Source organism: Panthera onca, chromosome B3, assembly GCF_046562875.1.
Source record: "Panthera onca isolate mPanOnc1 chromosome B3, mPanOnc1 haplotype 2, whole genome shotgun sequence".
Lineage (NCBI taxonomy): Eukaryota > Metazoa > Chordata > Mammalia > Carnivora > Felidae > Panthera > Panthera onca.
Genome location: NC_138344.1, coordinates 60699654 through 60716754, shown reverse-complemented (window position 1 = coordinate 60716754; position 17101 = coordinate 60699654). Strand labels below are relative to the sequence as shown.

At 39.4% G+C, this 17101-nt stretch overlaps 1 protein-coding gene across 7 annotated transcripts in view; it reads left to right on the top strand.

Annotated features, from left to right (window-relative positions):
* GANC (glucosidase alpha, neutral C) overlaps positions 1–17101 on the top strand; it is a 75353-nt gene that overhangs the window by 46543 nt on the left and 11709 nt on the right. For all 7 annotated transcript variants that reach the window (XM_060618844.3, XM_060618842.3, XM_060618841.3 and 4 more), the window contains 8 exons: positions 1154–1280; positions 2200–2279; positions 4284–4427; positions 5484–5580; positions 10388–10489; positions 11767–12010; positions 13419–13483; positions 15103–15179. In XM_060618844.3, the coding sequence (XP_060474827.3) occupies positions 1154–1280; positions 2200–2279; positions 4284–4427; positions 5484–5580; positions 10388–10489; positions 11767–12010; positions 13419–13483; positions 15103–15179 (936 nt within the window). The remainder of the gene's footprint in view (positions 1–1153; positions 1281–2199; positions 2280–4283; positions 4428–5483; positions 5581–10387; positions 10490–11766; positions 12011–13418; positions 13484–15102; positions 15180–17101) is intronic.

Below are 17101 nucleotides of genomic sequence, written 5' to 3'. Positions count from 1 at the left end.
TTACCATATGATCCAGGAAACCCACTTATGGGTATATACTCAAAGGAATTGAAAGCAGGTACTTGAGCAGATATTTATATGCCCATATTCTTATCAGCACTATTCACAATAACTGACAGTGGAAGCAATCCAAGTGTCCATCATCAGATGACTGGGTAAACAAAATGTGGTAAATACATACAATGGAATATTATTCAGCCTTAAAAAAGAAGAGATCCCGTCACAAGCTACAACATGGATGAACCTTGCAGACACAATGCCAAGTGATATAAGGCAGTCACAAAAAAGATGAATACTGTATGATTTCATCAATCTGTAATACCTACAGCAGTCAAAATCATAGAGACGGAAAGAATAATGGCAGTTGCCCAAGACTGGACAGAGGAGGGAATTAGTTGTTTTTAATGGCTATGGAGTTTCAGTTTTACAAGACGGAAAGAGTTCTGGACATTGCACAACTCTGTGTATGTACTTGTACCCTTAAAATTGGTTAAGATGGTAAATTTTATGTTATGTGTATTTTACTACAATTAAAAGTGTTTTAAAGTTTTTGAGCAATGGAAAATTAAACTTCAGTTTGCAGAATAGATTTGAATAGATTTGAGGAAGGGTGTTGACAAGGTTGTCCTAGACAAATAAAGGGTTTTGATGCCCTGGAGTAGGAGGTGATGGTATTAGAAAGGTAGAAAGATCCTAGAGACACAGAGTTGTGATGACAGCTCTTCTCAAACCTCCTTCCTAACTATACCTGTACCATTGGGTTTGGGCTTTTTTGTTTTTAACACGCTATTCTCTTGTTTTCTTTAATGTTTGCTTTTGTCAGTGTTAACTTCTAGATGTCTAGGGAGCAGGGACGACTTAATCCTCTATGTATAGCACCCAGCACCTCAGACAGGAGCTTAGTAACTGCTATTTTGAGAACACGTATTGGTTGGGAAGCAATAATTATGGAAGAGCACTGGCCGAGTTTTGATACTAATTACATTTCCATAAGCATGAAAAGTTATTGGGTTTTACCAGTATCTTAAATATTTCAATACTAGTAGTTATTTCTGAGTAAAATTTGAGCCCCAAAACTATGATGAAAAGTATAAAAACCAACATATAACTCCTGTGAAACTGAAGAGCTCATCAAACCTCTATGTCCTGACAGCTTGTGGTCATCAGTGACCCCCACATCAAGATTGATCCTGACTACTCAGTGTATGCTGAGGCCAAAGAACAGGGCTTCTTTGTGAGGAATCACGAAGGAGGAGACTTTGAAGGGGTATGCTGGCCTGGTAAGATAGCACTTTATATACTTATTATTTCCACTTGTTTAGTCCCAATTAATAAAGATTGCGTGGCCATCACCCTCATTTCTTATGGATGTCTTTTGCCACAGCGTAAGCACCTTTAAGAAAGTTTTCTTTTGTATCAAAAGATCCTTTTGTATCTTCCATAACATCTGGTACAGTGTCCTCTGTATACATTTCTCAGTCAATGAATGAATGGAAACAAACAAACAAACAAACAAAACAAAACAGGGAAGCCTTAATAGTACTCTAAGCAAATCAAAGTAAAAAGCCAAGGGATGAGAAAAGGAGAGGAGAAAAAAAAGAACAAGTGGCCTATAGTCTCTCCCTGTCAATCTTTTTTGCCTTGTTAGCCCATAGTTTTGACTTCTCAGACTTCCGTGAGTGACCTCAGCTGCCTCCAGCAACTCTGGATGCTTTATTTCAGAAGGTATTAATTTAAAGCCTTGGTAGAACCTTGAGGACAAAAAGGAATCACCACTCTATCCTCTCCTGGCACTCCATCACAAATCCAAGTACTGCAGAGAAACCCCATGCATCCTTCCCCCGCCTCCCCCTGCCCACCCTTATACCATTCATGAACACTTCTTTGTTCTCTTTAAGAACAGAAGGGTCACTCCAGATTATTTGCCATGATTTCTTGGGCTATCCTGGCCCATCCAGGCTCCGTCTGGATGCTTGTTCATTGGCATTCCCCTGGGCCTCTCCGGTTGGAAAGTCTAGTCCAGATTATCATTGGAGTCCAGCAATGCCTTCATGCACTTCTTGACAGACTGCACCTCTGTATCAACTACCTTACATTTAGGGTGCCCAGTGATTACCCAACTTTGACATCTTCTCTACAACATATCTAACCATGAGGACCACTGTTTCTCACAGTCTGTCTACTCTTCTGCCTCTACAGGTCTCTCCTCTTACCTGGATTTCACCAATCCCAAGGTCAGAGAGTGGTATTCAAGTCTTTTCACTTTCTCTGCCTATCAGGTTTGTTTTTATTCTTTTGCTCTTTCCTAGTGACTTGGGAGGATGAAAGAAGGAAAAACATGATTGAATAGATAGAGTGCTTCATTGAGTAGCTCTTGACAAGTAATCCTGGGATGAAAATGCAAGGAAGGCAACCACATTACAGGCTTTGATGGTGCGAGGAGAGGTGCCACATATATTACCAAGTGCACAAAAGCTGTGATTTCTACTTCCATTATAATAGACTCTGTGACGTATCAAAGTACTTAATAATATTATATGTTAAAATTACTATATAAATTTTACATAAAACAATATTCTATAGCTTATTTAAAGATGATGATAATGATATATGTGAGAATATCTTGCAAATTATAGGGGCGCCTGGGTGGCTTGGTCAGTTAAGCGTCCAACTTCTGCTCAGGTCATGATCTCGTGGTTCGTGAGTTTGAGCCCCACATCAGGCTCACTGCTGTCACGCAGAGCCCACTTTGGATCCTCTGTCCCCCTCTCTCTCTGCCCCTCCTCGCTCATGCTGTCTCTTTCTCTCTCTTGAAAATAAATAAACATTAAAAAAACGAAAGATGTGATAAGAATTGAAATTTTTAAAGAGGTGTAATAATAAATCAATTCTTAAAATATTATAAATATATATAAAATATATAAAAAAAGAAATATATCAAAAACTATAAGAAAGAACTGGAGAGGCCACTTCTAGAAAACAGTTTTCAACCCATTATGAGGATGATAATAATGATGTTTAGTATAAATTGAGTATTGCTGTGTGCCAAGCACTGTGCTAAGCACTTTATGTACATTTTACCATTTCATCTTCAGAGTAACCTCTGAGGTTGAAACTATAATGAACTCTAATCCCACAGATGAGGAAACTGACATATGGACAAGTTTAAAACCCCACTAAGTTCGCTCATCTTAGTAAGTGGTAGACCTAAGATTTGAACTCAGTCTGTTTGTCTCCCAAGCCCAAGTCTTAACTACTAAACTCTAGTTTCTTTTTTTTTTTTTTTTTTCAATTTAAATTCAAGTTAGTTTACATATAGTGTAATAATGATTTCAGGAAAATAGAACTTGTTGGGATGAGCCCTGGGTGTTATATGTTAAGTGATGAATCACTAAGTTCTATTTTCCTGAACTCTTCTTTATCCATTCATCAGTCGATGAACATTTGGGCTTTTACAGGGCCTGGATGTTACAAGGAGCAGGACATTTAGAAAGCAATGGAATGAGCTGCCTGAAGGACTCCCTGTCATTGTAGCTATGAGTCAAATGCTGAGAGACCAGGATTCTATAAAAGGGATTTCAACACCATGGTGACTAGATGACTCAAAAGCCCCTTCCCACCCTAAATTGAACAATTCTATGCAGAACACAAACTCTAGACCATGCTACCAAACAGGTATTTTACCTTTCAAATCTTGCAGAGTATTAGAGGGAAGGCAGAATCTTATCATGGACAGCTATAAATGCCCTTAGTTAAGAGTTTTTGGGATGCCTGGGTGGCTCAGTCAGTTAAGCGTCTGACTCTTGATCTCGGCTCAGGTCTTGATCTCAGGGTCATGAGTTTGAGCCCTGCATTGGGCTCCATGCTGGGCATGGAGCTTATTTTTTAAAAAAAGGTTGCAGCAGATAATGGATGTTATAGGACCTAACCTTGAACACTCACACAACCTTTCCTATAGGGGTTCTCCAGGGTAGGTCTTGAAGTGTACTTGCTAGGCAGTATTTCATATACAATGCAGCACAGTATTCTTTCATTTATCAGCAAATACTTATTGGGAACCTTCTGTGGTTCAGGTACTGTTCCAGGTGTTTATGAGCAAGACTGATAAAATTCCCCACCTTGTGGACCATTTATTGTAGCATTGGAACAGAAGACAGAGCATAGATAATAAACATAATAAATAATAAATTAAATAGAGTATGAAAGAGGAATAGGGTAGCTATCATATTAACATCATCACTATAGGAGTATTATCATGGCTGAGGAAGAAATTTACTTCTTAGGGATCTACTGACATCCTCTACATATGGAACGACATGAATGAGCCCTCTGTCTTTAGAGGACCAGAGCTAACCATGCAGAAGAATGCCATTCATCATGGCAATTGGGAGCACAGGGAACTTCACAACATCTATGGTTTTTATCAGGTAAGACATCCATAGAGAAGTCACCTGGACCCAAATGCCCTGACTTTTGGGTTGAAAGTCATTTGTAATAGCCATATTATATTGTTCATTTCTCTTTGTGGGTCTTATCAAGTTGTAGCCAATAAAGGACTTACTATTTCTCCCTTTGCACCTTTTCTTTCTATAATAAACTTGATGAATTATAGATATATGAGATTAATGATAACATAGAAACATCTTCTTTGGCAGGAGTCATTAGTAAATGACATTGAATACTTAAAGACTTTTTTTGAAGTAGGGTAGGCAATGTGTAAATACATAAACAAAGGCAATTAAAACAAATGTTTTGAAATTTCACAAATCTTATATTCATACCAGGGGAACAAGATTTAGAACATAGATATACAATTTCACTAAGTCTTTAAATGCAGACAGCCTTAATTAACTACTTAGCCTTTTCATTAGAAGGTGGTAGAATTGTCTTCCATTTGCCAATCACATCCAAAACATATGTCAGTCATTTGCCCCTACTGATATCCGTAGTTCTTTGTTATTTTCATCCTGTGTTCCTATGGCTCTCCCATCAATTGGTATTTTCTAGTGGGAGTTGCTGTCTATATATAGCACAGTTCAGATTATGTGTTTACTTCTTTAAAAGCCTCTTGCTATAACTGCAAACTACTTTAGAGAATTTTCTTATGTTGGCCAGGGCCAGTCACTTAACAACCTCTTTGAATCTCATTTTTTTCCATCATTGAAAATGCTCTGTCTCAGAGGTTGTTCTGTAGATTATAAGAGAAAATCTTATAAAATGCCTAACAATAGTAAGCATTGAATAATTCTAGCTTATTATTTACTATTATTCCATTGCTATTTTAATCAAAGAAAATCTTCCACTCAATATGGGAATTTAGAGTAGTTTCATTGCATTATGAAAATTATTTGATAGATTTATTTTAATATTTTCCATTTATATTCCCACCTATTTACTTTTGCATGTCTAATAGCTTATTAGGATGTTTGCACAATGCTCTAATCTAATCATCCCTTTGAAAGTTTTCTCCTTTGCCTTTGTAGCAAATGGCTACTGCAGAAGGACTGATACAGCGATCTAAAGGAAAGGAGAGACCCTTTGTTCTTACACGTTCTTTCTTTGCTGGATCACAAAAGTATGGTAAGGCATGGCTCATATGATCAGACTTAAAAACATAAATTAGCAAACTTTTTTTTTTGTATGGTATATGGTGCTACTGTGTTGATGCCTTTTTTTCCAGTGGCCCTTCGGCAGGCCTAGGATTGTAGCAAGTGACGTTCCCGGAAGTATGCCTTTTGTCCTGTGACACAAAGTACATCAATTTTAATAAAGTTTAGTTACTTGTTTCCCACTGAAGAAATGGCCACTTAGTTGCTGGGAGAATGACTTCAGAGTATCTCAGTTTGCTGGGATGGTCATCTCTGATTCTGTCTATTTGATTTATCTAAACCAGGGGAAATCTACTTCTTACACATTCCTTCAACCACCTGTTCCACTTAGTAATATGGCTTAAAATAGACCTGGCTGTTGCTTGTGGTCAGGGTCATCTATAACTGGATTCAGTTTACTAGCTAATGCAGATCTAATTCAACTTAACCACCTTCCAGCAGGAAGGCTATTTTAAGTCCCCTGGCCTTGCATAAATAACTAAGAGCTTAGGTTCTAGTCTGAAGAGTCCAGCCTTTACTGTATCATACACATTATTAGGCCTCCTCCGCCAGCCCTGAAAACCAGCCCCTGTGGTACTCTGGAAAAGGCCACAATATTGTTATCTCAGGCAAAGATTCATGTACATAGATGCTCACCATAGCGTTAGTCCTTGAAACAGAAAAAGAAAGAAAATCCAAATAAGGGAATATTTATAAAAGCATGATATATCCATATGATAGACTATCATAAGGCTATTTAAAATAGTACCTCTTAATTGCATGAGCAAATGTTTGTGACATCATGATAAGGGGGGGGGGGGGCACCAGAATGTTTAAATGTTGTTACAGTATATTATCACAATTTTGTTTAAAAAATAGAGATAGCAATCTAAATCAATAAGTTTAGTACCTTGGTGATTATGAGTGATTTTTAAATTTTCTTCTTTTTACCTATCTCCATTTCCAAATTCTCTACAAGAATCATTTTTAATCACTAAAAAATGTCAAGTATTGGGGTGCCTAGTTGGCTCAGTTGGTTGAGCGTCCCATTTTTGGTTTTGGTTCAGGTCATGATAGCACAGTTCATGAGTTCAAGCCCCGCATCAGGTTCTGAGCTGACAGATTCTCTCTCTCTCCCTCTTGGGATTCTCTCTCTCCCTCTCACCCTGCCCCTTCCCCACTCGCATGCATGCTCTCTATCAAAATAAATAAACATTTTTTTAAGTCAAGAATTTTTTAAAAATTTCTTAATGTGGATTTTATTTTTTAGAGAGAGAGAGACAGACAGACAGAGCCCAAGCAGGGCAAGAGCAGAGAGAGAGGGAGACAGAATCCAAAGCAGATTCCAGACTTTGAGCTGTCAGCATAGAGCCGAACTCGGGCTTCAAACTCTCAGACTGCAAGATCATGACCTGAGCCAAAGTCAGACGCTTAACCGACTGAGCCTCCCAGGTGCCCCTAAAAAGTAAATTTTATGAAAATACTAATATGAAAATGAAAATACTAATAAGTAGCAGTTAAAAAAGATAAAAGATATGAATACTAAGTAATCTCCAATCTCTTAAATATCAGCCTACTGCCTAGTCTTCAATACTCTGTGAAACTATCAGCCTTCCCCAAAGTGTAGCAAGTGAGGCATTACAGAGAACACTACTGTGTTAAGTTTTCTGCTTAGACCAATAGCCAGAGCTCGCTTCTGACTAAACAACCATATGACACATGAAAATATCTGCAAGAGAGAAAGAGGAACTTTCTCTCTTGACCAGAATGCCACCATGTTGATTTCACAATCATTTTGTCTCATTTGAAGTCAAGGAGAAATTACTAGAGTACCTTAAAAAAAAAAAAAAAGCAGTCCCTTGAAAATATTTTTCTTCACTGGCCATAGGACAACCTAAAATTTCTGTGGAAGATTAAAACAAAAATAGCCTCCAGAACTATTTTGATAGAAGATAGACAAAAATGCCTCAGGACTAATTTAGATTTAGTAAAGTAAGATTTTTTTTTTCTTGTGTGAATCTCTTCAGTGGTATATAATTTATCTTCACAATGTCTTATCAACTATACAATGATCAAGAGCAGTGGCTTTAGAGTCACACACTCCCTGGGCTCAAATCCTGCCTCTATCACTTAGTAACTATGTATTTTAATCCACTGTTGGCCATATTTCCTTCATCTGTAAAATGAAGTTAACTAGTGTTTACCTGATAATGTTGTGATGATTCAGTGAGCTACTACAGGCCAAATAGTATCACCTGCCTCCATCAGGCCTTGATAAATGTTAACTAATGTCCTTGCTACTGTTGTTATGCCTCCCTTATACAGTCTGTACCACTCCTCTTAAATTATAGAGTGGCTTTTTTGAGAGGGGGTGTAGGAATAGGCATAAAAATCAATGCAACAGAATAAAGAATCCAGAAAGAGTCCAACACCCCTATGATTAATTAAATAGGAACAGAGTTGCCAAGGCAATTCAATGGAAAGAGGAGTTTTTCAATAAATGGTGTCACAACACTGGGTATGGAGGTGGGGGAAGGAAAGAACCTTGACCCTTACCTCTTACCATACACAAAAAGTGATTCAAAATGGAATATAGACCTTAACTATAAAAGATAAAACAAAAACTTCTAAAAGGAAACATAAAAACTCTTTGTGACTTTGAGGTAAACAAAATTTCTTGGATGGAACACAGAAAGCATGAACTATAAAAGGAAAAAAATGCTAAGTTGGACTTTATCAAAACTGAAAACTTCTACCCTTTCAAAGATATTAAGAAAATGAAAGTCATAGATGCCTGGGTGGTTTAGTAGGTTAAGCTTCGACTTCAGCTCAGTTCATGATCTCACAGTGTGTGAGTTCGAGCCCCACATTGGGCTCTGTGCTGACAGCTCAGAGCCTGGAGCCTGCGTCGGATTCTGTGTCTCCCTCTCTCTCTGCCCCTCCCCTGCCCGTGCTCTCTCTTTCTCTCTCAAAAATAAATAAACATTAAAAAAAAATTTTTTAATCAATCAATAATAAAAAGACATGTACTTTTAAAAATAGCAAAAGATTTGAATAGACACTTTACAAAAGAAAACATATAAATGATCCATAAATACATGAAAAGATGCTCAAAATCATTAGTCTTTAGAGAAATACAAATTAAAACCACAGAGAGACACCACTACACATCCATTACAGTAGCTGTAATTAAAAAGACACATTACCGGGGCGCCTGGGTGGCTCGGTCGGTTAAGCGTCCGACTTCGGCTCAGGTCATGATCTCACGGTCCGTGAGTTCGAGCCCCGCGTCGGGCTCTGTGCTGACAGCTCAGAGCCTGGAGCCTGTTTCAGATTCTGTGTCTCCCTCTCTCTCTGCTCCTCCCCTGTTCATGCTCTGTCTCTCTCTGTCTCAAAAATGAATAAATGTTAAAAAAAAAAATTAAAAAAAAAAAAAAAAAAAAAAAAGACACATTACCAGGGCACCTGGGTGCCTCAGTTAAACGTTCAACTCTTGTTTTTGACTGGGGCCATGATCTTGTGGTTTTTTAGTTGGAGCCCCACGTCGGGCTCCACACTGAGAGTGTAGTCTGCTTGGGATTCTGTCTCTGTCTCTGTCTCTCTCCCTCTCTCTGCTCCTCCCCCACTCACTCTCCCTGTCTCTCTAAATAAATTAATTTTAAAACAATTCTAATTAAAAAATTTTTTAAAAGACACACTACTTGGGGCGCCTGGGTGGCTCAGTTGGTTAAGCGGCCAACTTCAGCTCAGGTCATGATCTCGTGGTCTGTGAGTTCGAGCCCCGCGTCGGGCTCTGTGCTGACAGCTCAGAGCCTGGAGCCTGTTTTGGATTCTGTGTCTCCCTCTCTCTGACCCTCCCCTGTTCATGCTCTGTCTCTCCCTGTCTCAAAAATAAATAAAATGTTAAAAAAAATTAAAAAAATAAAAAAAGATACACTACCAAGTGTTGCCAAGAATGTAGAGCAACTGAAATTGTCATGTATTAATAACGTAAAAGTAGTACAACCACTATGCCAAACAGTTCGAAGTTTTCTTAAAGTATGCAACATACACTGAACACAGACCTAGCAATTCCACTCCCAGATAGCTACCCAAGAGAAATGAAAACATATGTCATGTGATTGGGACACAAATGTTTATAGCGGCTTCATTCATAATAGCTAAAACTTGCAAAGAATCCAAATGTCCATCAATAGATGAGTGGCTAAACTTGTGATAGATCCATGCTATACAAAACTATTCAGCAAATAAAAAGGAACAAACTATAACATTATGCTGAGTGAAAAAAGCCAGAACACAAAATAGTATATGTTTCCATTTATATAAAATTCTAGAGAAGATATAGAAATCAGATCAATTGTTAGGTAAAGTGGAAGGTTATTGACTGCAAAGAAGCCCAGTGATCATTTACACTGTTTCTGTACCCTGCTTGTGGTGACAGTTACAGGTTTTTGAGCTCAGACTCTTCACTTAAAATAGGTACATTTATTATATGCAAATTATATTTCAGTAAAGATGATATTTTTAATGTTTCTCCTAAAATCAGACTTGAGTTATACTTCAAAAATAAGTGCAATTTCAGAATATTTTTACAAAATGTTTTGTGGATTTTAAGAACTTTTTCACATTAGAAAATCAATATATTTTCATTGTAGAAACCAGATTTTGTATATTTTAAGGTAAGAAAGAAATGTTTTCCTTTATATTAATTTGTCTATTTCAAATAAAGAATCTATGAAATTGAGTGCATGAGCTGATTTGTGATTTTTTTTTTGATACCTTGTTACTGGTGATCAAAGGTGCTGTGTGGACAGGCGACAACACGGCAGAATGGAGCTACCTGAAAATTTCTATCCCTATGTTACTCACCCTCAGCGTTACTGGGATCCCTTTTTGTGGAGGTATGATGATATCCACAAGCTTGAAGTGAGAGAAAATAAAAAACTAGGGTGTTTCTCCATCCAAGCTGGTCACAAATGCCTTCTCATTAGCTGCTTTGGGAGGGATAACTGTGGAAAAAAGAAAATGAGGAAATTGAAGGGATACTTCCAAGCTGTTTGTGTCTCGTCTGAAGTGAGGACATGAAATAAAGTCATCAGAGAGCCCAGAGTGCCTGGGTGGCTCAGCTGGTTAAGCATCCAACTTCAGCTCAGGTCATGATCTCACAGTTTGTGAGTTTGAGCCCTGCGTCAGCGAGAACATGGAGACTGGAGGCTTCTCTGCTCGTGCTCTCTCTCTCTCTCTCAAAAATAAGTAAACATTAAAAAAAAATTTTTTTTTAAGTCATCAGAGAGCCCGAGTGCTTTTTTCCCTCTTTCTCTGATTCCTCCTTAGATGCTCTTGATAACTGAGTTTTTCTGAAACATACCTTTTCATCAAAGTGAGAAAAATGGAGAGAAGTACAAAGAATTTAGCAAATCAGAGATAAGCCTTACAGAAATCCTTTTTTACTCAGCAGGTTTAAAATTGTGTGACATATTTTAACTGTTTAAAAAAAAAAAAGATATGCTCTTGGGAAAGATAAATTTAGTTAAAATACGATTCCCTGATGGGTTGCTTTCCCTAAATCCTAGTAATTGTCTGCGGATGAGAAATCCCAGTATGGAAGGTGCTCGGCAAGATTAGTTCCAGCTGCTCCTTGTTTTCTGTAGGAATAGAAGCAACTTAATGTCACACACATTTTAACAGATGTGTTTCTTATGGTATTGGTCCACAGACAAGAAATATGTATCCTCCTTAGGGACCAAGCATCACATTCTCCCTAAGTCTCTAATTCTGATTGTCTGTTTTTTAGTTCAGTAACTTTTATCTTGCTTTCAGCTGTTGCTTTCAAAAGGAAATCAGTTGCCAACCTCCTACCCCGGCCCTGAACATACTTATTGAGACAGGTCGACGTTTTGCAATTTCTGGGTTTGGGAACATAACAGAAATGTTAATCTTGCGGCAAAACCTCTGACCTTTGGACAAGAAAAGAGTATGCGAAGAGAATATTGTCAGCTCCCCAAACAGGCTGAGTTTTTAAATACGTGCTCCCTAATTTCAGGCCACAGTTTTATCCTGTTATTTTGAGTGTACATACAGCACATTTATCCCGTCCGTCTTCAAGCCCTCATTTTACCGGTGTGCAGTATTTGTTAGAAGACCGGTTGCCTCACTTGGCCTTTCTTTGCCTAACCAGCTGACGTAGGTGGCTTCATTGGGAATCCAGAAGCAGAGCTGCTAGTGCGTTGGTACCAGGCCGGAGCCTATCAGCCCTTCTTCCGGGGCCACGCTACCATGAACACCAAGCGGCGGGAGCCATGGCTCTTTGGGGAGGAACACACCCGGCTCATCCGAGAAGCCATCAGACAGCGCTACACCCTCCTGCCCTATTGGTATTCTCTGTTCTACCGGGCACACGTGGCTGCCGAACCCGTCATGAGGTAAATAGGCTTCACCAGTTGGGGCCCCCAGCACCCAATCTACACCAGAAAAATCCCCTAGCCATTGGGGAACTCAGTAATTACACAGTGATTTCAAGAGAAAAGCCATGTGTTTAATCAGCTGTCAATCAGATTATTGAGCACCCACTGTGATCAGGGTCAAGGAGTTGAGGTCAAAGAAAAGCCAGATCCCCTGCTACTTTGTAACTTAAGTGTTAATATTTGCTAGAAGACAGAAATAGAGATTTTTTTCAAAGAAAAAGGAAGTGACTATAACTGAATTCATGGTTTTAACCCACAAGCATCCTCTCATGAAGAGCAACTTACTCTGCTGGTCTTGGAGTCTTACTCTTAGGGCTAAACCATTCCAAGTTGGAGGTGAACATTTTTTCCTGGCGTATAAATTATATTCTGATTCTATTTTGGAGGCAAGATGTGAAAAACCTACTTTCTAGGTTACAGAATGATACAGAGACACACATAGTACACCAAGGCTTCCAGATCAGCACTTCCTAAACCTGGCTCAGATCAGAATCACCTGGGGAGCTTTTTAAAACTATAGATTTCAAGGCCATACCTCCAGACCTACTAGGAATCTCCTTGGGTAGATCTCAGGATCTGTATTTGTTAGAAGTTTCCCTGGTAATGCTAGACATCAGCCAGAAGGAAAGACTACTGCTTTGTTACTATTCAGTAGGAAAAGGATCTGTTATTACAAAGGCTAGTGAATAAACTAAAAATAAATTTATCTTACTAAAAAAATATCCTTTACTCATGAGGTTGAAAAAGCATTAGGACCATTAAGCTGATATCCAGATACATAGATGTTGAAGATTTTATCTTTATAAGCCCAAAGGCCTCCTAGATAGTTGTGTAAAAGAATAAAAAAACAAAACCACACAGCTGTTTCTCAACCCTCCAAAAATGTTGCCAGCATGAAAACAAGTAAAACCAGTTCTTTTCATTTAATATAGGTAATAATTAAGGATGCATGAAAGGCAGTGACAGTATGAAAACATGGCACAGATTTTACATCATCATAAAAATATGGTTTTACACACATTTAATTTGTTCCACACTGAATGTGTTGGGCATTTGGACTTGCCCAAAGCTCTGATTCTGCCTTCAGAGTAGTCAGTGCTCAACAATCGGAAGGCAAAATTGTACTTACCAGAATTCTCAATCTTTCATTGGAACGTTCCAGTGAGTAGATAGGTCTTTCACATTAGAACAATATGTAGTAATCCTAGCAATTGCTCATAAAATCTTAAATCATATGAAAAGAGTCTTGACTCTTTGGCTTTTTCTAATTTCCTTTGAGTAGTTATAAAACTGAAAATATAAGTGATTTAATAGTAATAAAACATTTAGTAATGTTGAGGTAAGAATTTTTTTTTTCTTTCCCCAGGCCTCTATGGATAGAGTTCCCAGAGGAATTAAACACTTTTGGTGTGGAAGATGAATACATGCTAGGTGAGCAGTTCTTATCACTATGATAAATATATTGTAATTATGTTTTTGTTATATTTCCTAGTATAAGAGCACTAAAAAAAAAAAATCGCTAATCTCAAGACAGCCAAATAATAAAAAGTAACTCTGTCATTAAGATTTTTAGTGTATTGGGGCGCCTGGGTGGCTTAGTCGGTTGGGCGTCTGACTTCAGCTCGAGGGTCGTGATCTCATGGTTTGTGAGTTCGAGCCGCACGTAGGGCTCTGTGCTGACAGCTCGGAGCCTGGAGCCTGCTTCAGATTCTGTGTCTCCCTCTCTCTGTTCCTCCCCCACTCGCACTCTGTCTCTCTCTCTCTCTCAAAAATAAATAAAGATTAAAAAAAAGATTTTTAGTGTATTAATGGAAAGATAGTTCTATTCTGTGGTCATGTTGCACTTCTCATATTGTTAACTTCATATAAATCTATTCTATTTGTGGATGCAATTTCAGGTTCTTGTTCTGGTCCACTTATAAGCTTTATGATACCACTATAGGGAATGGAAGTAGAAAACAGTAGACCAGACTCAGAGGGCTTACTTCATATGCAAAATAGGGTTGTTGATGTTGTTGGCCTCTTCTTTAACAAGGTTTGGCCACCAAATCCACAATAGGGACATTTATCATCTTGGAAATAGGACTCAAGAAACCATGCTCAATAGAGAAATGCCCAAAAGGTGAATCCTGTTTCTAAGGAGTGGAAATCCTAAAACACAAAAAGCTTCACGCTGTCTCTCTCTCCAATCATTCTTAGGTCTCAGTTTAAATAGCTACTTCCTTGGAGAACATTTCCCTGACCAGAATTGCTTCTAATACCCAATTACACCTAAATTCAGTCAAAGTCAGTCCCTCTTATTACATAACTTTCATTCCGTTTTGTGCTTTTGCCTTTTTGGTTTTTGTCCCAACTCTAATTTGTAATTATTTGTTTAATAACCGTCTTTACTGACTGCAGACTCCATGAGGATAGGCATATTATCTGTCTTATTTGCCACTGTATCTCCAGAGCCTAGCATAATGCCTGGCACTCACCCGGAACTCAATAAATATTTGTAGAATTAAAGAGTGAATTCATAAATGGATGAAATTTATATACATATGGGGCCATGGTCAAAACAAAATTAATAATCCAGGTTGCCTTTAAGAGAATTCCAGCCTTCCTAATGATAACTGCCCACTGCCCCACTGATACACTCCTATCCATGCTGACCACAGTTCTGGATAACAGTTGTAGGCTCACCGTTTTCAAAGTCACTGACAGCAAACAGTGACGCACTTGGAGAAGTGCAGTAGCTCCTCCAGACTCCTGGCATACGAGCAGCTGTGCACAGGAGACTGTGATGGACTGTGGCAGGGTCCCTCTCCATTACCCTAATATGCCATAAATAGATTAGTGATAATTAAGAATACAGTCCCCGATTTGAGCACTGGTCCCCTCTCCAAAGTGCATCTCTCTGATGAATCATTGGTTCAATTCACCAAGGTCTCTACTTTCACCAGGTTCATAGTTGAGTGATCTCTACAACGACAAAAGCACACAGGGGAGAAGGGTATTTTCAGACTTCTTAGAATGATGTTCAACTTTATTTCTTCTCTGTTTTTCAGGAAGTGCTTTATTGGTTCATCCAGTCACAGAACCAAAAGCCACCACAGTCAGTGTGTTTCTGCCAGGATCAAATGAGGTAAGAATAAATGAGAAACAGCCACATATCTTACGTGTCTCATATCTTCTCCCTTCACTCTGATGAATTAGCCCCTGTTAGGACATAGATTTCTGCATCATGCAGTTGGGAAGACAGCCCAAATGTCTATAGCAACTGAAGATTCTTGTAAATCGTGACTTCAGAGGTCAAGAAACATAACGAAAGAGTGGGGAGAAAGATGAATAGGTGACAACACCGGGGAGGGTCAGAAGGTTCTTTACCTTCACCCTTTGACTTGTGTAAGTGACTCCTTGTTAACACATGGAGGCTTTGAGTAGGAAGAAATCTTCAGTCTACTAAGAGGTATGAGTGTGTGGGGGGAAACATAAGTAAGAAGAGACTTTGCTCATTGGTTCTGGCCCTATCTAAATCCTAAGTTTTTGGTACTAAAAGCTGTCTCCAGGCACTTGCCAAAGTGGGTAAAAAGTAACAATGGTGACTTCCTTTGTGCCTCCACCCCCCAGCCTCCCAGTTCTTTTATTAGTTATTGTCTTTGATGATTATCACTGTATAAAATACCACCCTGGACTTCTGGAGCCCAGGGCACTGAACCAAGGCAGGACACAGGAAGAGGTGGGATTAGCCCATGGGATGCAGAGCAGAGATCCACAAGCAGTAACAGCAACATCCTCCAGAGACAGACCATGGATGGTGCAAAGGGGCCAGGAGAAGAGGCAGGGCAGAAACTTGGGGCACCAGACCAGGTAAAGAAGGTATGGAATGGAGAGAAAAGAGGAGACAAATCCTGGAGAGAGTCCTTGGGCACTGGAACATCGCCAGAGACCTTTGCAGCCAGGGGGAGGAGGTGTGAAGGTTACCAAACTGATGTGAGACGTCCATGTCAACATATTCCTGGATTGTCAAGGCTTGTGGTGAGGTAGCTGAGCCGGGCCATGCTTAGTGCTCAGTACTGTCGAGTGCCGGCGAGGCAATACCATGAAACATCCAGCACTGGCATTCTCTCTCCATCCAGCTCTACCTGTGGGGTTGCTGTATTCGTTTCCTGAGGCCGCTGTAACAAATTACCACAAATCTGGTGGCTTAACATAGCAAAAATTTATTCTCTCCCAGTTCTGAAGGCTTGAAGCCCCACATCAAGGTGTCAGCAGGGTTGGTTCCTCCTGGAGGAGAATCTATTCCATGACTCTCTCCTTGTTTCTGGTGGCTGCCTGCAGTTCTTGTGGTTCCTAGCTTTGTAGCCACAGCACATCACTTAATGTATGCCACCATTGTCACGGCACCTTCTCCTCTGTGCGACTGTGTCTCCTCTTCTGTCTCTCATATGAGGACCCTTGAGATGACATTTAGGACCCACCTGGATAATCCCAGATAATCTCCTACTCCCAAAATCAAATTTGTTACCACAGGAAGGAATATTCACTCCTAGGGATTAGGAAGTACATACACCTTTTTGAGGGGCCACCATTCAGCCCACTATGTTTGTCATTATTGATATAGCAATACCCTGGCTCTTCTCCAGAATGTTCATGAGTTATGTTCTTTCCTCTTGGTTTCTCCAGTAATTTGCAATTCTGAAGTTGAGGGCTCTTTACAAAGGTTCCCCCTGAGTAAACAACAACAGCTAAATAAATTGTTCTGCCAAGCACTTCTGCCGAGAGTTTTGCAATTCGATTTTAATAAAGCAACAGCCTCGGGGCCTCTGGGTGGCTCAGTCGGTTGAGCGTCCGACTTCGGCTCAGGTCATGATCTCGTGGTTCGTGAGTTCGAGCCCCGTGTCGGGCTCTGTGCTGACAGATCAGAGCCTGGAGCCTGTTTCAGATTCTGTGTCTCCCTCTCTCTCTGACCCTCCCTTGTTCATGCTCTGTGTCTCTCTGTCTCAAAAATAAATAAACGTTAAAAAAAATAATAAAAAAAATCAATAAAGCAACAGCCTCCTGTTA